This window comes from Sinohyriopsis cumingii, unplaced genomic scaffold (genome assembly GCF_028554795.1).
Source record: "Sinohyriopsis cumingii isolate HCF-2022 unplaced genomic scaffold, ASM2855479v2 utg000160l, whole genome shotgun sequence".
Lineage (NCBI taxonomy): Eukaryota > Metazoa > Mollusca > Bivalvia > Unionida > Unionidae > Sinohyriopsis > Sinohyriopsis cumingii.
The window spans coordinates 6643914-6668782 of record NW_028315873.1 but is presented as its reverse complement, the minus strand read 5'-3'; the positions used below and the strand labels follow the sequence as shown (position 1 = coordinate 6668782).

Sequence of the window (24869 nt, the reverse complement as noted above, 5' to 3'; positions counted from 1 at the left end):
TTTTAATGAAAAATGTACAGCGTACGTACTATACATATATTTTATTTATATCACATATAAATACTCATATTTGCATTTTGAATGGAGTTTGGATATGCCCCTGGTAACTGCGTATTGACCGAGTGACTGAACTCCTCACATCCCTGCGAGTGTGTCCGCTACAAAATGTTGTTCTACGATTTTTCTTCTTGATTACAATCACATATGCAAATTGATAAGTTGATAGTTTTCTTTTTCAGTTTCTATTTTTATTTACATTTATTAAATCAATATCAGACACATTCATGATTTAAACATGAAATATGTTTTTTATGAAGAAAGTAGAGCACTGCAAACACGGTTAGCTCCTTGTACACTGAACCTCTAATGTCAGGCGTTCACGTACTGGCGCATGGAAATTAGCGTGGAATAAAAACTAAGTGAAATGACGAACCAAAAAGAGGTAATTAAAATATTTTAATATATTGACAGTTCATCTAAGTCATTATTCTGCTTTGATTAACATGTCCAAAGACTATAACATTTTCTCTCTCTCTCTCTCTCTCTCTCTCTCTCTCTCTCTCTGACGGCTTGACTAACATTACCATCATTCATAGGTCCAGAGACACCGTCCTATGTCACAAGCAAATATTCCCAACGCTCGTATATTCATGGATTTTCGCCTGTATCTAGCTAAGATAATCCACAGAGAGGAAGAGGGGGCGGGGGCGACCATTTGGACATTTTTATATTTAATAATTAATGCTCGATTTTTAGAACATTATAATAGGCTTAAGAAGCGACAACAAAGAATTAAAACACAATACAGTACGTGTGCTTCGTAACAAATTTAACATATAGGCCTAGTGTCTCTGGCGATTGCAACTATGTATCTTTGATATCATGTACAATGTAGTTAGAGCCCAAGGAAAGCGTAAACATGTCGTTACGACGAACCAGATTACTGTAGGTTAATTGGTACAAGTTCAGTTTAAATGTTTTCGTCCAGCGCAATATTTTTCTCTGTCACTCCAGATTTGTGCTTATTTTGTCATTTACGCACGAGAGGGGAGTGGAAAAAAGAAAGGATTCCGACTAAATTGTGTACCATTGTAATATCATTTAGAAAACAGGGACTATTGATACATTTTATCGATATGTTCATATGTCATTTATGAATAATGAACGAGTAGAAATTCAACATTGATCAATAGGCCTGTGGTTGAATATTACGATCATATTGCATTGGTCATTGCCAAAAATGAAGATCACTCTGTCATATAGATACAAAATACCATATTCTGTTAAATGGCACTAATAAAATAAGCTTTGGCGTCAGATATTTAGATTTTTTTACTTTCTTTCCATTTCGACCTCTCACTCGGTCACTCATCCCATTTGTAACGCAGTATGGTGACGGAAGGAGACAAAGTCACAATCGGAATGTTCTCGGTGATTGTTGTTATAACACACTTGCTGCACTCCATCCAATTGATGGGTATTCCTACAACGAATTCCGAGTATTCCGATCAAAAATAATTGGTAATGTTGTGAACCAAAGTAGTTCAGAATAGAGATCTAAATATAGTTATCAATGGCGGCATTCTGGGCTTCTTTTTCGACTTACAGAAAAACCGCTGGTATATAAATTATACCTATCCCATCTGGTCCTCTCGTGCGATCAAGCTTAACACTTACAAAGCTACATTCAATTTCTCATAATACAAAAGGTATGGTGAAGAGTTTATAATACAGAACATTATTAGAATGTACTTCAACATCATTTGAAATATCTTCCATTTTTCCCAATATAATACTGATCGAAATGTATGTTGGTAAATGTAAGTTGGTAAATGTAAGTTGGTAAACTTACCACCCTGTTCAAGACCCAGTACCGGTGATGCTATGAAGATGAAAACGGTGATCACATGAGTCACGGGCGACATTCTCAGTACGATGCATACACTGTTGAAGTAACAATTTCAAGCTAAGCGGCACAATTGTATTTAGCTGCAAAAGAAGAGTAAAACTGAGAAATCTCATTCAGAGAAAATAATAAACAATGCCTACAGACATTTACGACCTTTCAAAATTAACGCAAACAATAAGTCTAACACCTTTCAATCCGATATAGGACAGCTTCTACTTCTTGCAAAATCTTAATAATGCAAAAGGTTTGTACCGATGCAGCCAGCAATTTGACCATCCAACGTGGAATAATAATAATAATAATAACAACAACAGCAGCATGAACAATAAAAATAATAATAATATTAATAAAACAATAATAATAATGAAATTAATAATAAAGATACTATTACTAATAATAATAATAATAATAATAATCCGTGCTGTTTCCCATCCCGTTAAACTTCACGGTGAGAATTACTACTAAAATAATAATAACTAATAATGAAGAAATCAAAATTCTCACGGTATTTTACTTACCTTAGGAGTTAGGCTCGACTGTGTCCACCTATATTCATCAGGCCGGTCTTTTATACGGATGACATTGTGATTTTTCTTTCCGTTGGCTAAACTTTCAATGACGGTGGCCTCAACAACATATTAGCTGCTGGTGACAGGACACTGTCTGGTTGTATTGAAATTAGTCGGTTGTTTTGGGGATCTGTCAGCCCAGAGAATATATGTGATATGCAGGAGAAACTGGAAGTGAACCTGAATTGTATTACTAAAATATGTTTAGGAAGGACAAATGTTTCATGATAAATGATAATGGCAATGACTTATGGCGTTAGATGTTACCAATAACGAATGAGTCTCCACTGCATCAACATTAATAATCTGTTTGTAAACTAAGGATATACATATCATATCATATTGTACTGTAGATAATAATAATAATAATAAAAAGAAGAAAAAGATTAACAACAACAACAACAACAACAAAATTTGGAAAAACCTAGTAGACTTGGTCATAAAAATCTGTCTCATTGTGGAATAAACTTTGTCTATATGTCTTGATTAACTCTAATAAACTCTGCATTTATATCTTGATAAACTTTAACAAACTTTGTCTATATGACATGATTTGTCGTTATGTCTTGATTAACTCTATAAAACTTTGTCTATATGGCTTGATTAACTTTAATAAACTTTGTCTATATCAGTTGATTAACTACAACAAACTTTGCCTGTATGTCTTGATTGACACTAACAAACTTTGTCTTTATGTCTTCATTAACTCTAATAAACTTTGTCCATATGTCATGATTAACTCTAATAAAGTTTGTAGATATATCTTGATTAAATCTAATAAACATTGTCTATATGTCTTGATTAACTCTAACAAACATTGTCTTGTGTCTTGATTAACTCTAATAAACTTTGTATTTTTATCTTGATTAACTCTAGCTAATTTTGTCTTTCTGTCTTGATTAACTCTAATAACCTTTGTCTTTATCTCTTGATTACCTCTAGCAAACATTTTATATATATATATATATATATATATATATATATATATATATATATCATAATTAACAAACATTGTCTTTTACGGCTTGATTAACTCTAACAAACTTGGTCTTTATGTCGTCATTAACTCTAATAAACTTTGTCTTTATGTCTTGATTAACTCTAACACACTTTGTCTATATGTCTTGATTAAATCTAATAAACATTGTCTATATGTCTTGATTAACTCTAACAAACTTTGTCTATATGTCTTGATTAACTCTAACAATCATTGTATATATGTTTTGATTAACTCTAACAAACTTTACTTTTTTAATGCTATGGTCACAGAGGTATCCCTGTCCTGAATATATATATCTTTCAAATTACTGTATTTGTGTTTCTTGATGACTATGTATGTATGTATGTATGTACGTGTGTTTGTGTGGATGGATGGATGGATGGATGTATGTATGTATTGTTACTAGTCAATGTTCTTAAAATAAGTAACAGAAAAGAGTGAAAGACAACAAGCTCTGTGACATTTAACAAATATATTTTATTTCCCTATAATGCAGTTTTTACACGTGATCAAATATATAACATTTGATATTGCACAATTAGTATCTCAGCGCTTTTTAAATGTTTCTTTCGTATTCCTTCTACTGAAAGACGTATTTTCATTAATGGAAGAACAGAGCAACCATCTAGGTTTATTGCATAATTTAATGAATCCTTTCTAAATGATGTTTTTAGGTTAGAAATAATTTTGAAATCTTTTACATTCTTAGTCCTTTTCTAAGAATTTGTGGGTTTGCATGTTTCGTAGCGATTTGCCACTTAGGCCATCATTGCACGATAATTGTATTAAATCCCAATATTTACTGATAATCTCACTGTGTGTGTGTGTGTGTGTTATGCATTATAAATGAAGTATAAGAAATAAAGCTGCAGATGTCATTTTCATATGCAAATCGCGTCCTTTCATACGAGATACCAAAAGTACACAGTTTTAATATAGTGTTAACAATCCAACACTCCCTTGTTTAAAGGCACTGTGCCCAAAGAAAATATTTTATCCTTTAAACTACTGCTGGTTTATTTACATAGAACATAATGTATCTATATTACGAAAGATTTAACTTTGGAAACGTTTGATACATTTAGTCAATTAATCGAAATGTTTCTCATTAGTTTTAAGTGTACGAGAACGTTAATGTTAATATTACTATATTTTTTACAACATGTGATTTCAAAGCACGCAAAGAATTAATAACAAAATTTCCATCCATCTACATACCACGCTAAAATGGTTTTTGAAAACCGAATATTCTGGGACGTCCATTCTCCTGCACAGAGAAAAGAGTGATTGCCAGTTTTTGTCAAATGCTTAGGTCATATAATTCCACAACATCACACTGTTAGAATGCATTAAATTATGCTTAACCTTTATCCATTGTGACAGATTAAAATGATCATTTGGGAACAACATAATTCATAGGTAATTTTTATTTGTAGTCGGTGACTGAAGATTATATTGTAAGATAACAATCATTTTCAAGCAACAGGTTTACTTGGATTTTAGTTTAGGAAGTTGTTTTTTCTCTTTGAAAATATATTCTATCTGATTGTTATCAGGTTATTTGCTAAACCTTAAGTAAACAATCTTGACCTTGTTTACTAATTTCATAGAAACTTCTATTGTAAATGAATTAGATCCAGAGTATATTGTTGTGTCATAAATCAGGTGACAGTCTGTATGTACATTTGACATAAACACGATTATTTAATTCCTATCTTAACATCTGTATTTTGATATGGCTGAATAACATCTGTATTTTGATATGGCTGAATAACATCTGTATTTTGATATGGCTGAATAACATCTGTATTTTGATATGGCTGAATAACATCTGTATTTTGATACGGCTGAATAACATCTGTATTTTGATATGGCTGAATAACATCTGTATTTTGATATGGCTGAATAACATCTGCATTTTGATACGGCTGAATAACGCAAATACAGTTAATATAATTTACGGCATACAGAATTTATGTCTTTGAATATTTTCCTAACATAACAAATCTAGTATATGTTACCTGTATTCACTGTACACGTAAAGAGAACCGCCTAGTTAAAAGCCAAACATGCACTACTCAGTCAGTGGAATTGATCTAATTTATTACATCTGTCTTGTGTGTGTGTGTGTGTGTGTGTGTGCGTGCGTGCGTGCGCGTGTACGTGCGTGCGCGTGTGACAGACGGACAGACAGATGACATTATTAACAGGTTATTTTCTTTATATTTCAGAATATCGGCAAATAATTTACACAAAGCGTATCAAATTAACAGTGCCGATAAGCATCAAAACATACAAGTAGTACTGTGAAATGTGTATTACAAGACATAATTAATTAGTGTTAAATGAATGCCTGAAATTCCTTAATTGTAAAGATTATTTCAGTATTTGTATCATGGCTGTTTAATATTCCTGCAATATTCTTAAGGTGTATTGCCATCCAAAAGGTTACAACACTGTCAAAGTTAACAAATATCAGACCGGAAAAAAAATTACAAAATGTATACTACTGAGAGAAAATGGAGTAATAAAATTCACTGATTCATTGCCATGGTATCTGATTTTTGAAAATTTTATATTATTCCTTTTCCTTGCACAAAGCCGAATATCTTAAACTACAGCTATACCGACTGTCATTAACATGGGAAAGAACTGTGTCAATCTAGGGAATTTAAATTCATGGGTTCCTTCCCATCAATAACAATAAATCTGTGACACCCATCCATACTGTTAAAGTCAATGTATTACTGGAACTTCCGAAATATAGACATCTTAGGTTTTAATTTTCCTCGAGTAATAAAACTTAAAATTTTCACAGATACGCAGCAACCGTTGTTTTCTTATATTCTAGTTAAACGTGAAGACTCAAACATTTTTTTCATTTTCTATTCATGTCGCCCATATTTATATGATCTTTATTAATAAAGATTTTATAAGGTTATGTGTGAAGTGTAACTGACATGACACTGGCATATATTTAAAGATTCCTCGTGCATTGGTATGTCTTCTATTATAGTTATATCTATTGCAAAGAGTTATATTTTTAAACATTTATTTTCAATCATAACCATTTTGAGAACCAAGCAGAAACAAAACATATACATTGCAACACCTTATTAGATAATAAGAATGATAGATAAAAATAATAATAATAATAATAATAATAATAATAATATCAATAATAATAATAATGCCAATAATAATAAAATAATAATAATAATAATAATATCAATAAAAATAATACTATAAATGATAATAATGATATCAATAATAATAATAATAATAATAATAATAATGTCATTAATAATAATAATAATAATAATAATAATAATAATAATAATAATAATATCACTGATAATAATAATATAAATAATAATACTAATGATAATAACAATAATAATAACACTAAAAAATAATAGTAACAATAATGATAATAATAACATCAATAATAATAATAATGATATCAATAATGATAATAATAATATTAATAATAATATCAATAATAATAATATCAATAATAATATCAATAATAATAATAATACAATGGCAATAAAAAGGTAGTATAAGTAGCAATAGTAGTATTAGTTGTTGTAAAAACAATATTTAAATGAAATTTGCGATTTCTAATTCACTGAAAAGATTTTCCACCAGTATTTTGTAAATCCCTGTTTCGCATCTCTTTTCATTTTTTGTTAAAAGTGTACAAATAATTAATTTTCTCTGTTTGGTTGCATCTTGGAAATACTTTGATCTTTTTGAATATTTGAGTAAGTTTCTTCATCCACATTTACACTTACTGGCCTTGGATATCTTCTCTACTGAATGTATCACACACACACACACACACACACATGTGCGCGTATCTGTGTCAAAAGGGTGAATGTTGACAAGGCTGGTACAGTGTAAAAATATTACTAAAAAAGTGTTTATGTCAAGATCATTGGGAGTAGCAGCTTGGCTCAAGTGGGAGAAAATATAAACGCTCACTGTATGGAATACTCGTCAAAATCAACCTTAGTTTTATACGGCAAGGTTTACATTTTATTCAGTATAATTTCTCCATTATTAGTATGCAGTACATACTGGTAGGTACAATAGTGTACGATGTCCGGCAAAACACAACTATTTCGACTGGACTTTTAAATATTTGAGTTCCATATGAGCAGAAGAAGAAAAAAATATCAGACGCCTTGGGACAAATTTTCTCTATCATTCCTGGTAAAGTCATTTTAGTTTGAAAGACAAAAATTTGTCTTTCCTTTATTCAGTACTTCCTTCATTCATGTATTCATGTACATCTGAATGTTATATCAGAACTACAAACAAGCGCCGCTCATTCAATTATTACTAAGCAAAGAAAAACAACGTGAGGTTTGCTGAAAATATCGAAGTCAAATGGTTCACTTATACTTTAATAAGCAAAATCACTTCAAATTGTTTTCACATATCACCCAAACGGCTAATGCACTGAATTATTCCTATTTAAAACTACTGAACTACGTGAAAATTTCCTAATAATTTATTATATTAATGAAGGTCGTAGATGTCATTTTACGAACGTATATCCACGGTACTGTAAAGTCGTGTGACTACCTGTACGTAGTAACTGGTTAATAATTGTTTACCTCTCTGACATCTGCCTTTGTGCAGAGGTCATTGGTTAGTTACTCACCTGGCTGACGTAGACCTACATGCAGAATAGTTGACTCGTTGCTAACCTGTCTGAACTGTATACAACAGCAGCAGCTGGTTCAGTCAATTCGGCTAGTGCGATCCTTGCTGACACTTGCATGTTCTATATTTTTGTAACCCCATTTGTACCTTTTTGACGATCCTTCATGTGTGAATAGGCTCTGTCAAATTAGGCTAATTTATGTTCAAGTAGTTTGAGAGGTGTTTAGAAGGTTTTCATATCATAATGATTACCTTTAAATTTGGCCAAGATGATTACTTTTAAATCTGGTCAAGATAATTACTTTTAAATTTGGTCACGATGATTACTTTTAAAATTGGTCAAGATAATTACTTTTAAATCTAGTCAAGACAGTTACTTTTAAGTTTGGTCAGCATGATTACTTTTAAATTTGGTCACTATGATTATTTTTAAATCTGGTCAAGATAATTACTTTTAAATTTGGTCACGATAATTACTTTTAAAATTGGTGAAGATAATTACTTTAAATTTGGTCACGATGATTACTTTTAAATTTGGCCAAGATGATTATTTTTAAATCTGGTCAAGATAATTACTTTTAAATTTGGTCACGATAATTACTTTTAAAATTGGTCAAGACAATTACTTTTAAATTTGGTCACGATGATTACTTTTAAATTTGGTCACGATGATTATTTTTAAATCTGGTCAAGATAATTACTTTTGAATTTGGTCAAGACAATTACTTTTAAATTTGGTCGCGATGATTACTTTTAAATTTGGCCAAGATGATTACTTTTAAATCTGGTCAAGACAATTAATTTTAAATTTGGTCACGATGATTACTTTTAAATCTGGTCAAGATAATTACTTTATAATTTGGTCACGATGATTATTTTTAAATTTCGTCACGATGATTACTTTTACATTTGGTCACGTTATGTTCATGAGAAGGAGTTGTTCAGAATTTCTTAAAGTTTTAAGTAGTGGAGGTTATATGTGAAGATGGGTAGACAGTATTTTTCAAACTGGTTGGTCGGTTGGTTGTTATGGATATAGAACCCTTTTTCGGCACATGATAGGATATACATAGCTGCAAATAAATTTGATGCAGGAAGAACCAGGGAAGAACCACGAACTCACGAGAAGCTACCAACGTTGGCAGAGCCCGAGACTGGAACCCACGCGGATAGAGGTGAAATGTCAGTGATCTGTAAAAAGAAGCTTTTTGGACCTTTCGGCCGCCTGGGTCCCCTTTTCAAACTGGAATATTTTCTTCCTTCCATAATGACTGTGCAGATCTTGGCTCAAAGAGGTCACATGGTTTTTAAACAGTAGTAGATATCAACTATTGAGAGACGAAAGACACGGGATCATCCTATAAATTCACAATACCAGAAAGTGTACAAACCAAACAGTACAAGACAGGGAAATTATCATATTTCAGCACTTGATCAACAATATAAATTCTTGTCTGGTGTCACATAGGTTTAATGGGAGGTCAGCCGGATTAGCTGACACGCCATATACGTGGCTTTCGATGAGTGTTTACAAGTGTGTCGATTTTACTCTGGACATTCGCCAAGGATGTAAAATTGGATACTGCAGAAAAAAAGCTTTCCAGTTGTTTAATATTTGTGTGAATTTAGTATGATTAACTGGATGTATAATGCTTACTAGATTGATTCTATACATGTGTTGGTTTGCTTAACAGCGATTAAAGTTTTATTGTTTTGTGACCGGATAGTGGGACTTTCATGATATAGTCCATATAACTATGATCGAGTCCATATAACCATAATCTGGTCCGTATGGCTAAGGTCTAGTCCATATAGCCATGGTCAAGTTCATCTTCACTTAATCGAGTCCATATAGCCATGATCGATGAGTCTATATAACTGTGATCGAGTCCATATAACTACGACTGAGTAAATATAACCGTGATGGAGTAAATACATAACCATGATCGAGTGGATATAACTATAATCAAGTACACATAACCAAGATCGAGTATATATAAGAATGATCGAGTACATATAACAATGTTCGAGTAGATATAATAATGATCGAGTACATATAACAATGTTCGAGTAGATATAATATTGATCGATTACATATAACCATGATCGAGTACAAATAACCATGATAGTGTACATATATCGCAGTCGAGTTCATATAGCCAGGTCCAGTACGTATAAGTTGATTATACCATGATCGAGTAGATATAATCATGATCGAGTTGATATAACCATGATCGAGTTGATATAACACTGATCGAGTTGATATAACCATGATCGAGCTGATATAACCATGATCGAGTAGATATAACCATGATCGAGTTGATATAACCATGATCGAGTAGATATAACCATGGTCGAGTTGATATAGCCATGGTCGAGTTGATATAACCATGATCCAGTAGATATAACCATGATCGAGTTGTTATAACCATGGTCGAGTTGATATAACAATGAATGAGTTGATATAACACTGATCGAGTTGATATAACACTGACAGTGTTGACATAACCATGATCGAGTTGATATAACACTGATCGAGTTGATGTAACACTGATTAAGTACATATAACCATGACCGAATGACGAAGTCACAGTTGAGTTGGGTAGGCCATGTCACCTGGAGCGACTAGCAAAGAAAACATTCTAGGGTGAACTGAAGGAGGGAAAGCAATATCAGATTTTTCAGAGGAACCGTTTTAGAGAGTCTCTCGAGTTTTAGAGAGTCCCTCAAGTCATCCCTTGTGTCGCTTACAGAGGATTATGGATGGGTTGTCCTCCATTTTAGATGATACTTTTATTAGCCTTACTCTTCTTATGTGTGGTTAGTATGTTTTGCATAATCTGTCCTTGTCCTTGTATATTTCCGACTTTCATGATAATATGTGTATGTCTGTGGTCATCACTGAGTGCAATCAACAAAGACCAAGTACATAGGGTCATAACTGAATACATATAACCAGGATCCGCTTGCTTTTATGATTGAGAGTATAGAGCCATGACCGAATGCTTATTTGTAGAATTATTTAGTTGTGTTTGATTTTAATTTGAGATGATTTATTTATTTAAATAATTCATAGAAATTAGAGAGTTTATGACTAAATATTTATGAATTATTGCGAATTCATTTAAGGACATTCATGATTATATCACAGTGATACATCATGACTGGTAGCCCATCGCCACATTCAATGCTACTAGCACGTCAGCACACTCAAAATTAGAATTCATTCGGATAACCATTCGAATTCATTTGGAATACTCAATACTTATTGACTTGTGTTAGAACCTTTAGGACTATTTGGTACTTAATTCATCATAATGTAAGTTCCTTTCACATTTTCACATTGTCTTCTAGGTTAATATATATTTCTTGAAGTTTACTACACTTGATGGTTTGAGGATTTTCTGTTCCATTTTTTAAGAGAATGAGTCATAACAATATAGATGGATAAAACATATTCTTATTGAATACATATAGAATGATCCATTAATTTTCATCATCGATGACATATGGCCGTGATGAAGTACACAAAACTATTATCGAGTACATGTAGTCGTGATGAACTACACATGACTATTGTCGAGTACGTATAGCCACGAGGACGTAAACAAATACATATCTCATTGATCCACAGAGGTTCATGATCGAGTACTTATGGTCTGGATCGATTTATTTCCATCATAGAATATGTATGGCCAGGATCGATTTATTTCCATGATAGTGTACGTATGGCCAGGATCGATTTATTTCAATGATAGAGTATATATGGGTATGACCTAATACATATGACCGCAATCGAGAACATATTACGAGTACCTAAACCCATTCTATTTTGATTTGCATCGTCGAGTAACTATAGCCATGATGGACTACATATCTCGAGTACATATAGCCACAATTGAGTACATATCTCGAGTAGATAGCCATGATGGAATACATATATCGTGTACATAGCCATGATGGAATACATGTCTCGAATACATAACCATGATGGAATACTTATTCGAGTATCTATAGCCATGACCAAGCACATATCTCGAGTATATATATATATATATATATATATATATATATATATATATATATATATATATATATATATATATGGTCAATTGACTTTCACAACCATGTTCCTCCAAAACAAAACAAAAACAAAAAATAACAAAAATAAAAAAATTATATACATATATATTGTACATGAATGTACAGAAGACGCAACGACATCACTGAGTCAGAATAATTAAGAAACAGATGAAAATTAAACAATTGTCTTCCAGCCAGTCAGGAAACAGATTTCCTTCATTTGTGTTGTAGCATTACAGGGTTGAATGGTCAATGGTAAGGTACATTATTGTCTGGAAAATATTACCAAAGGGTCGCTCTGCAAGATTAATGCTAGGGTACAACGTTTTATGGGGTCGTGTCACAAAATGGTTGATGTGTATGGTCATTGCTAGGTTACAACATTTTCTTGATAATGTTACAAAGGGGTCGTTGATAATGTTCATTGCTAGGATAGAGCATTTTCTGGACAATGTTACAAAAGGGTTGCGATCTGTGGTCAGAGGAAGGGAACGGCGTTAACTCCTCCGAAGTAATTTCTCCCTCCAAAGATTCCGTCTCCAATATCACCGGCCCCTCCAATTACTCTGTCTCTTCCGTCGATTAAATCTCTATCTCTTATCAATCCACCTTCAGTATCAATGTCTCCTGCCGTTCCGAATCCTGGATACACCCTACCTACAGGTCCAATTAGATCTCTTCCCCAAATATGACCGCCTCCAAGTGCTAATCCTGCTCCTCTACCTAAAAGTCCGGTACCTCCGAGTAGTCCACCATTTCCAATTCCACCTGGGAGGATGCCACCCCCATTTAAATATCCTGCATCTCCAAGAATACCACCAAAATCTGCAATGCCAAAACCATTGTCAATGAATACACCGGAATAATAATAATAATAATAATAACAATAATAATAATAATAATAGCATCAATAAGAAATGGATAAAACATATTCTCATTATCAAATAGAATGTAAACTAACCAAACCACTGTACTGATTTATGCGGCTAGCAAAGTGATCTAACCTCTAGGCCACCGGAACTGTTGATAGTAAAGAAGAGCATATCTGTGAACAGGGGTAATTACAAACTTAGAATACTGTGTCATACTTTAACCTCTACACGTGTTTTCAGGTTTGTTCCTATAAAACTTCAGGTGTTATTTTTCTTTTTCTTTTTGTAATTGCTAACTGTCATTATTTAAATCAAAGCTATTTTCTCTTTGACATCTGTTTAAAAATTATTTGTAGGAGTAAATATTCACTTCATGGAGCAAAGATATTAGCGTAAGTTTTCTTTTCTTATTGATATGTCTAAGACACACAGAAAAGACCACTTCCTTCGTGAATTTGACCCAATGAACTTTAAACTTTACAATGTTTTGTAAAAAAAAAAGAGACTTTTGTTTTAAACGGACATAATGGACAATTTTCTTACTGAATCGTATGTGTATATTTATATTTAGTGCGATACATACATAGTTTTAATTTTTGTGCTTTTTGTAATGTGTAAATCTAATCCCCATATTTTATGTATAAAGTTTAAAATGCGCAATAACACAATTTGTAAATGTCAGAAAAGTAGTTGTGGCGAGAGATGTGCCATACATGAGCGTTCAGAGTCTATGTAAGTACAATCTACATTTCTTGTAATCTATTGCAAGAGAGACAAGTTGAAGGGATTAAGCCATCAGATGTCACGTGTACTGTCAGCCATCTTGAGTAAATACAAGTGCTGATTTTCGTTAGTTAGAAGTAATCGTAAACAATCTATGCTATTACTCGAACAGAAGAAGCACACAAAGAACATCCCACAAACCCACACATATACAGATGCACACAAACACACATATATACAGATGCACACAAACCCACACATATACAGATGCACACAAACACACATATATGAATGAACACAATCACACACACATATGCATGCACACGCGCACAGAATGAAGAGTATATCAAATTATAATTTTCTATGTATTTTTTAACTTCATTTTTGTTTTTTCTGCTGCTGGTCAGCATATCATTGCCACCATGCAAATCCGTGTTAGATCCGTGATGTTTACAATCCAAAGCTGTATTTGAAAATATGAAATTTTGGGGTGAATCTTTCCAAAATTAGGAGACAAATTATTAGAATGTCAGAGCAGTGGTTCGATATGAATCAAGCATTAATTTACTTTAAAACCATTATATTAATATGAATTAGGTTTCAAACTTTGCAACGTCACAAACACTGCACTTGTAGTTATATTCAGTGCAAAAGACTCTGTGACTGTGTATTATTATAGGAAGTTTCTTTTAAAATGTAAGTGTTTCGAAAATCAACACCTTTGCCACTTAAAATAATAAGGGACTTGAGCAAATATATACATTGAATTGATTGGCTAGGCACGAAATTACAAATGTTTGGCGCAGTGTTACACTTTGCCTTTTTCCAACGCAAGCGTGGTCCGAGTGCGGACATAATGGCTAGAAAATGGTCACGTGAATCGATATGTGTGTGGTTATCTATTACTTGCAGAAGGGTAAGTCGCAAATTGTATGGCTTATAAATATATATGGCATCCTACTTTTAACTTCTCACAAAAGTATGTCCAGCATTTTTGAGGGTGTAAAAAACAACTCATTCCTACCTATATTATCCCACCCTCGGTATAAATGTCATACGGCAGAGAAAAAATGGGATTGATTTGATGTAAGGATACATCGAATTATGGTCATAAGCCTTATCAAACTATTTATTTTGTCTACTAAAGATATAATATTAAAAATCTCGGGAAGTACCAGCTAACTATAAAACTCTTAGCAAGATTTCTCCCATGCCCACTTTGTCAAAATGAGACTGGACTTTAGCGGACAGAAGAAAGATGTGTGAACGGTTTGTAAGTGAACGGTTTGTAAAGGTGATCCAAGGCCCCTTGGGGACCTTAATATTAAACGGTTTTTTTCTCATTATTTATACTTCAGCCAGCATGCACATTTATGATACATCGAGAAACATTAAATCTGAGTATAAAAGCTTGTATTTTCAGCGTCGTGACTGGTGCCATGTACAAGCACTTACAAAAGTTATATTTATTTCCTATTGGCTCAATCTCAACTAGTCGGATTTAACTCTAATGCGGTTAATTGATGAAAGATATGTTAGTATGTTTTGGTTACCATGTAGACTTTTCGTTATTATGTTTTTAACTACATTTGAGTGAACTAAAATCAATGTTGATATTTTCCTGTGTATTTTCTTATCAAAATGTGCATGGCTCAGAGTTAAATAGGAGATAAAATATAAAGGCCCAGATGAATTGCTAGAACATCTTGTCGTAAAAACCGTGCATAATATCTGCATGAAACCTTTTATTCAGCTTTTTGGTTCCTGACCTAATTTGGCGAAATGTGTTATGAACATTGGACTACCTATTAGTACACATGTATATCGATATTGCTCTCTGTGTTGAAATAGAAGATATACCATTCATGTTTGTCTATGTTTATATAAATGATTTAAATCCTGTTAACTCTTCTTGATGTCATCTTCGGTCAATGATTCGGAGGCGAAGTGCGCAAGCCGACAGCACAACAATGTGAATTTTTACCGCTTAAACGGGGACGCAGTTTTCCGACTGATGCACTCACACTAGGTTCTGAGTCGAGTGAGACGTGTATATTATTGTGTATAGCATGATGTGAACAAAATACAAACAAAATGGGGACATGCTCAGATAGTCTTACTTTAAGGTTTGTATCATTAAATACGGCCTTGGCATTCTATTGAAGCCGACATTACAAAACGGGGACGTCCCCGTTTCGAGGTGAGTCCCGGTCTGTTTGTGTGTATTCACAATGATGTCCCCGTTTCGAAGTGTGTCCCGGTCTGTTGGTGTGTATTCACAATGATGTCCCCGTTTCGCGCCTTTTACAAACGCACACACACACACACACACACACACACACACACTGTCAGATAGATACAAACTACCATATTATGTTAAATATCATTAACAAAATAGGATTTGGCTTCAGATATTTAAACATTAATACTTTCTTTCCATTTGGACCTCTCACTCGGTCTATCATTCCATTTGTAACGCAGTATGGTGACGGAAGGAGACAAAGTCACAATCGGAATGTTCTCGGTGATTGTTGTTATAACACACTTGCTGCTCTCCAACAGAGATTTGTCATTTAACACATCCAATTGATGGGTATTCCTACAACGAATTTCGAGTATTCCGATCAAAGATAATTGATAATGTTGTGAACCAAAGTAGTTCAGAATAGAGATCTAAATATAGTTATCAATGGCGGCATTCTGGGCTTCTTTTTCGACTTACAGAAAAACCGCTGGTATATAAATTATACCTATCCCATCTGGTCCTCTCGTGCGATCAAGTTTAACATTTACAAAGCTATATTCAATTTCTCATAATACAAAAGGTATGGTGAAGAGTTTATAATACAGAACATTATTAGAATGTACTTCAACATCATTTGAAATATCTTCCATTCCTCCCATTATAATACTGATCGAAATGTATGTTGGTAAATGTATGTTGGTAAATGTAAGTTGGTAAACTTACCCCGTTCAAGACCCAGTACCGGTGATGCTATGAAGATGAAAGCGATGATCACATGAGTCACGGGCGACATTCTCAGTACGATGCATACACGGTTGAAAAAAAAAACAATTTCAAGATAGCAGCACAAGTGAATTTAGCTGCAAAAGAATAGTACAAATGATAAATTTCATTTAGAGAAATAATAAACAATAGTTATAAATATGCATTAACGCAAACAATAAATCTAACACCTTTCAATAAGATCCATTAAACATGACGGTTAGAATTACTATTACAAATAATGATAATTCATAATGAAGAAATCAAGATTGTTACTGCAGTTTACTTACCTTAGGAGTAGGCTCGACTGTGTCCAGCTATATTCATCAGGCCGGTCTTTTATACGGATGACATTGTGATTTTTCTTTCAGTTGACTAAACTTTCCATGACGGTGGTCTCAACAAGATAATAGCTATCGGTGACAGGAAACTGTCTAGTTGTGTCGGTTGTTTTGTGGATCTGTCAGCCCAGAGTATATATGTGATATACTGGAGAAACTTGAAATGAACCTGAATTGTATGACTAAAATATGTCAGTTTATGAAGGACATACGTTTTGTGAGAAGTGATGCTGGCAATGACTTTGCATCGCATTAGATGTTATCAGATACGAATGGGTCTCCACTGCATCAACATTGATAATCTGATTGCAAACTAAGGATATACATTAAATATAATATTGCACTGTAGATAATAATAATAATAAGAAGAAGAAGAAAAAGATTAAGAACAACAACAACGAGTAGACATGGTCATAAAAATCTGTCTCATTGTGGAATAAACGTTCAAGACTGTGCTAACTGCGTGTTATATCGCTGTGTCGACTCCTTGTTATTACTTTCATTGAATATTCAAAACTATTTTACAAAGATGTCGAAATAGCAAACTTCGTCCTAAACGCGCTCTTCAAAACGGGGTAGAAAAGAAAACAACATCAATGTCATAAAAACGGAACTGTAAAAATGGACACTTTTGGTTACATTGCCAGTTGAAAATAGTTCAGGTGGTTCACAATATTGTGTATAAGTAATAGAACGTCTTTAAAACTTTAACTCTTGATGTCGAAAATGAAGCAAAAAAAACAAGCAACGGTACCGGTCTATAATATTATGTTTGTCACAATAAGTACATTCATCGAGTGTAATATTTTCAATAGACCATTTACAGGTGGAGCCCTATGATTGGACGTCTCAAATGTATCTAAGTAACCGTGGAATATATTCTTTAAGTCTTGATTAACTCTAACAAACACTGTCTTTATGTCTTGATTAACTCCAACAAACTTTGCCTCTATGTCTTGATTAACTCTAACACACTTTGCCTATATGTCTTGATTAACTCTAACAAACTTTGCCTATATGTCTTGATTAACTCCAACAAACTTTGCCTATATGTCTTGATTAACTCCAACAAACTTTGCCTATATGTCTTGATTAACTCTAACAAACTTTGCCTACATGTCTTGATTAACTCTAACAAACTTTGCCTATATGTCTTGATTAACTCCAACAAACTTTGCCTATGAGTCTTGATTAACTCCAACAAACTTTGCCTATATGTCTTGATTAACTCTAACAAACTTTGCCTACATGTCTTGATTAACTCTAACAAACTTTGCCTCTATGTCTTGATTAACTCCAACAAACTTTGCCTATATGTCTTGATTAACTCTAACAAACTTTGCCTATATGTCTTGATTAACTCTAACAAACTTTGCCTCTATGTCTTGATTAACTCCAACAAACTTTGCCTATATGTCTTGATTAACTCTAACAAACTTTGTCTATAAGTTTTGATTAACTCCAACAAACTTTGCCTATATGTCTTGATTAACTCCAACAAACTTTGCCTCTATGTCTTGATTAACTCCAACAAACTTTGCCTATATGTCTTGATTAACTCTAACAAACTTTGCCTATATGTCTTGATTAACTCTAACAAACCTTGCCTACATGTCTTGATTAACTCTAACAAACTTTGCCTATACGTCTTGATTAACTCTAACAAACTTTGCCTATAAGTCTTGACTAACTCCAACAAACTTTGCCTATATGTCTTGATTAACTCCAACAAACTTTGTCTTTATGTCTTGATTAACGCCAACAACCTTTGCCTATATGTATTGATTAACTCTAACAAACTTTGCCTATATGTCTTGATTAACTCTAACAAACTTTGCCTCTATGTCTTGATTAACTCTAACAAACTTTGCCTATAAGTCTTGATTAACTCCAACAAACTTTGCCTATATGTCTTGATTAACTCTAACAAACTTTGCCTCTAAGTCTTGATTAACTGCAACAAACTTTGCCTATATGTCTTGATTAACTCCAACAAACTTTGTCTTTATGTCTTGATTAACGCCAACAACCTTTGCCTATATGTATTAACTCTAACAAACTTTGCCTATATGTCTTGATTAACTCTAACACACTTTGCCTCTATGTCTTGATTAACTCTAACAAACTTTGCCTATAAGTCTTGATTAACTCCAACAAACTTTGCCTATATGTCTTGATTAACTCCAACAAACATTGTCTTTATGTCTTGATTAACGCCAACAACCTTTGCCTATATGTCTTGATTAACTCTAACAAACTTAGTCTATATGTCTTGATTAACTCTAACAAACATTGTCTATATGTCTTGATTAACTCTAACAAACTTTGCCTATATGTCTTGATTAACTCCAACAAACTTTGCCTATATGTCTTGATTAACTCTAACAAACATTGTCTATATGTCTTGATTAACTCTAACAAACATTGTCTATATGTCTTGATTAACTCCAACAAACTTTGCCGTTATGTCTTGATTAACTCTAACAAACTTTGCCTATAAGTCTTGATTAACTCCAACAAACTTTGCCTATATGTCTTGATTAACTCTAACAAACTTTGCCTATATGTCTTGATTAACTCCAACAAACCTTGCCTATATGTCTTGATTAACTCCAACAAACTTTGCCTACATGTCTTGACTAACTCTAACAAACTTTGCCTACATGTCTTGATTAACTCCAACGAACTTTGCCTATATGTCTTGATTAACTCCAACAAACTTTGCCTATAAGTCTTGATTAACTCCAACAAACTTTGTCTTTATGTCTTGATTAACTCTAACAAACTTTGCCTATATGTCTTGATTAACTCTAACACACTTTCCCTATATGTTTTGATTAACTCCAACCAACTTTGCCTATATGTCTTGATTAACTCTAACAAACTTTGCCTACATGTCTTGATTAACTCTAACAAACTTTGCCTATATGTCTTGATTAACTCCAACAAACTTTGCCTACATGTCTTGATTAACTCGAATAAACTTTGCCTATATGTCTTGACTAACTCCAACAAACTTTGCCTATATGTCTTGATTAACTCTAACAAACTTTGCCTATATGCCTTGATTAACTCTAACAAACTTTGCCTACATGTCTTGATTAACTCCAACAAATTTTGCCTATATGTCTTGATTAACTCCAACAAACTTTGCCTATATGTCTTGATTAACTCCAACAAACTTTGCCTCTGTGTCTTGATTAACTCTAACAAACTTTGCCTATATGTCTTGACTAACTCCAGCAAACTTTGCCTATATGTCTTGATTAACTCTAACAAACTTTGCCTACATGTCTTGATTAACTCTAACAAACTTTGCCTATATGTCTTGATTAACTCTAACAAACTTTGCCTATAAGTCTTGATTAACTCCAACAAACTTTGCCTATATGTCTTGATTAACTCTAACAAACTTTGCCTATATGTCTTGATTAACTCCAACAAACTTTGCCTATATGTCTTGATTAACTCCAACAAACTTTGCCTCTATGTCTTGATTAACTCTAACAAACTTTGCCTATAAGTCTTGATTAACTCCAACAAACTTTGCCTATATGTCTTGATTAACTCCAACAAACTTTGCCTACATGTCTTGATTAACTCCAACAAACTTTGCCTACATGTCTTGATTAACTCCAACAAACTTTGCCTACATGTCTTGATTAACTCTAACAAACTTTGCCTATATGTCTTGATTAACTCTAACAAACTTTGCCTATATGTCTTGATTAACTCCAACAAACTTTGCCTATATGTCTTGATTAACTCCAACAAACTTTGCCTCTGTGTCTTGATTAACTCTAACAAACTTTGCCTATATGTCTTGACTAACTCCAGCAAACTTTGCCTATATGTCTTGATTAACTCCAACAAACTTTGCCTCTGTGTCTTGATTAACTCGAACAAACTTTGCCTGTATGTCTTGATTAATTCCAACAAACTTTGCCTCTGTGTCTTGATTAACTCGAACAAAATTTTGCCTATATGTCTTGATTAACTCTAACAAACTTTGACTGTATGTCTTGATTAACTCGAACAAACTTTGCCTATATGTCTTGATTAACTCTAACAAACTTTGCCTCTATGTCTTGATTAACTCCAACAAATTTCAGTTTTAAATGATATAAGTCTCTTTCAAAATTACTGTATTTTTGTTTCTTGATGACTATAAATTTCAGTGAATGTCTCTATCCAAGAATCTTATCAAAACACTTTTGTATTTCTAGACAATTAATCACTTGAATTAAATAATTGGAACAAAATAGGATTCCAGCACAAAACTCGAGGTCACAACATATGATGCAACGTAAAAGTGCTAGATGTTAAAGCACGAATGACCAAGTACTCACAAATACAAGATTATATAGTTCTCTCCTTGACCGCAGGTCACAATTAGCATTTTCTAAAATAAAAACATAACCTAATGGAAAATAACCTTCAAGAATGATCCTGCTGTTTACAAAATCAAAATCATAACCTGTAAAATTCACTTAGGAAACTCCAAAACTTTGACCAAAATAATCATTTACTAAAATGAAATATATTTACTTCTTCTATTAATAATAATCCTGATATTAATCTCATAAACCAAGATAATAATTTAGCTCTGTATTAGTTGTTGACAAAATGAAATATAAAAAAATAAAAAAGTCAATCAGGGCAAGCTGAAATGAACTCAGTTTTTGGACAAGGTCAAATCCTGAATATAATGTTACATTACAATAGCATGTAATGAAATTAACAACAGATTTAAAGCTAAAAAACAAAACAGTTAAATTAAATATACATAACAGTATGTGTGTGTGTGGATGGATGGATCGATGGGTATGGATGGATGGAGAGAGAGAGATTGCCTTCCTCCCTCTTCGGGTAAGGAATATATTTATAAAACATTTGTAATTTTTCATTAAAAAAATGATTTTGCATATTTTCGATGCCTTTTGTGGTCACATCACAGTCATATACTACACTACTGGTACGATGCAACTACAAATCTTAAAGACAAATTAAATTGTTTAATTAACTTATACTGTAAGTTTATGACGTTTTACCTCGGCTATTGGTGCATTGTAATGCTCCAATAAATAATCTTTTCTTGGAAAATATTACATATATCTATTTAAGCTACTACAAATGTTAACACCGTGATCAACAACTGTCTATTATATATAATGCCATTTTTGTGTTACTAGTGTTTAAAATGGATTTCCCCAGCTTTGAATGTTCATAAAATTCATTCCGATTATGCAGAGGAAGGTGTTTAGTCAATTTCAAAATTGATAGCACCATCATCATATACTAAACCAAGAAATTACAGGAAAAATGATTGAGGGCTGAACGGTCCAGTGCAATTATTTTCAAGAACATGATAATAAAAAGACATGACAAAGAGAATTGGTGATATATTTTCTCCCTGTTTCACACCTTTATTGCAAATGCGATTAACTAAACTGTCCCTCTAGAAAACTAAGACACGACTTAATACTTTGATGCATACTGTATATAATCCTCACGACTTAATACTTTGATGCATACTGTATATAATCCTCACGACTTAATATTTTGATGCATACTGTATATAATCCTCACGACTTAATACGTTGATGCATACTGTATATAATCCTCACGACTTAATACTTTGATGCATACTGTATATAATCCTCACGAATTAATACTTTGATGCATACTGTATATAATCCTCACGACTTAATATTTTGATGCATACTGTATATAATCCTCACGAATTAATACTTTGATGCATACTGTATATAATCCTCACGACTTAATATTTTGATGCATACTGTATATAATCCTCACGACTTAATAATTTGATGCATACTGTATATAATCCTCACGACTTAATACTTTGATGCATACAGTATATAATCCTCACGACTTAATACTTTGATGCATACAGTATATAATCCTCACGACTTAATAATTTGATGCATACAGTATATAATTCTCACGACTTAATACTTTGATGCATACAGTATATAATCCTCACGACTTAATAATTTGATGCATACTGTATATAATCCTCACGACTTAATACTTTGATGCATACTGTATATAATCCTCAAAATATTCCAGCTAACATTGTTAATTTCATGATCATAGTTAATTTAGGTAGTGTTTGGTTACGAATTGTATTCATCAGAAACACACAGTCAAAGGCATTACAGAATTCGACGAGGGCACACGAATAAAATCATTAACATATTAGCAATATTTTGAAAATAACTGAAGAACAAAAATATGATCGATTATTAAATAACCCCGCTCTGATCTGATATGAAGCTTCCTCATTGTCTCATAAAAATCATGATAATGTAGAATTTTGTTATCAAACAGAAATGTGACAAGTTTGTCAAAGCAGTTTCGAGTTGCATTTGGTTGATAAGTATAGGATACAGAAGGGTCGATTATTCATTCCAACTTTGCATGAGGACATATTTTAGTGAAATAAGAAATGAAACATTATATGATGTCAGTATTCTAGCTGTAGACTGCATATGATCACTTTAAAATGTTCTGGCATATGAATTTTTGTCACTTTTAGACACTTGGTGTATGCAACAATTTCCAAATCAGCATTGGCAATATTTCATCATTATCCATAATATTGATGCAATTTTCAGTTTCGTTCTTTTATCTCCACTAATGACGATTTGGTGTATAACAAGTTACAATGCTTTTCAAATCTTGCCATATCCTTCATCTTTCCTTTCCTCCATTATATTCCTGACTTTTAACTAATCCCTGGATTTTTACGTTTGAGATTTCGCAACATGTTTTACATATATATGTTTGTATTTTTTATATTTCTTAAATAAACGCATTATTCATTCCTATACTTTGTTGGAACATACTAAGACTGGTCGTAATCATTTTGAGCCATAATCGTAAGCAAAATCGATGAAATTTTATAAATATATACTGCTGATATGAATCTATTTAAAGAATATACGCTTCAAGCAGCCACAATATGTTTGGATATTTATTGGACTTTATTTATCTCGGGATTATTGATGGAGTCAACCTATCTATTTTCCTTCCATCTCCGGATTATTGATGGAGTCAACCTGCCTATTTTCCTTCCATCTCGGTTTGTGAGACATTCCTGGTTAGTATATTTTAGTTGCACTGAAAATTAAGACTTCTAACGAAGATGGAATGGCCGTCCATACTATTTGTATCCAGTTTAAGTATACTTAAATTATTGAATAGTTTAAGGTCTGACAAGAGGGATTCGAATAATTAAAGTCGTGGTATCAATAGTAATATCGTTATCACGCCCACCATTCAATATAAAATGTATATTATGTCCTAGCGAACACTTTGCCTTTGTTGTTTATTACATCATATGTTGTTAGGTAAATTGTACTTATATAGAAATGATGGGATTATGTTATTAAAAATAAACTAAATTGTCATATGACTCAAAATGCCTAAAGAGGAATATATCATCTGCCACAGTGTCATCAATTTGTGTGATCTAGATTGAAATGTATGTAATAAAATTAAAATAAGCAACTAGAAAATAAACATTGTCAATCATTTAGGGAAAGAAACGTTTGCTCGCTCTAAACCACAAAATATACTTGGAATCAAACTGAATAGTCGATGCATAAGGAAAAACGGTTTTCTTCACAAATGCGCCTATGCAAACGCTCTTGCGGAAATCACTG

The 24869-nt window shown here is 32.7% G+C and overlaps 1 protein-coding gene across 1 annotated transcript; it reads right to left on the bottom strand.

The window, feature by feature from the left end:
- Positions 1–12370: 12370 nt before the first annotated feature.
- On the bottom strand, positions 12371–16922 carry LOC149774702 (uncharacterized). The gene is made up of 2 exons (XM_089944916.1): positions 16799–16922; positions 12371–13060 (listed from the first exon to the last, which is right to left on the bottom strand). The coding sequence occupies exons 1-2, from the start codon at positions 16866–16868 to the stop codon at positions 12714–12716; spliced, it is 417 nt and encodes a 138-aa protein (XP_089801042.1). The 5' UTR covers positions 16869–16922; the 3' UTR covers positions 12371–12713.
- Between the last annotated feature and the right edge of the window lie 7947 nt (positions 16923–24869).

Coding starts and splice junctions, on each gene's coding strand:
- LOC149774702 (XM_089944916.1), bottom strand. CDS start 16,868: ATGTCGCCCGTGACTCATGTGATCATCGCTTTCATCTTCATAGCATCA. Junction 13,061..16,798: donor GGTACTGGGTCTTGAACGGG/GTAAGTTTACCA, acceptor TTGGCATTGCAG/ATTTTGGTGGTATTCTTGGA.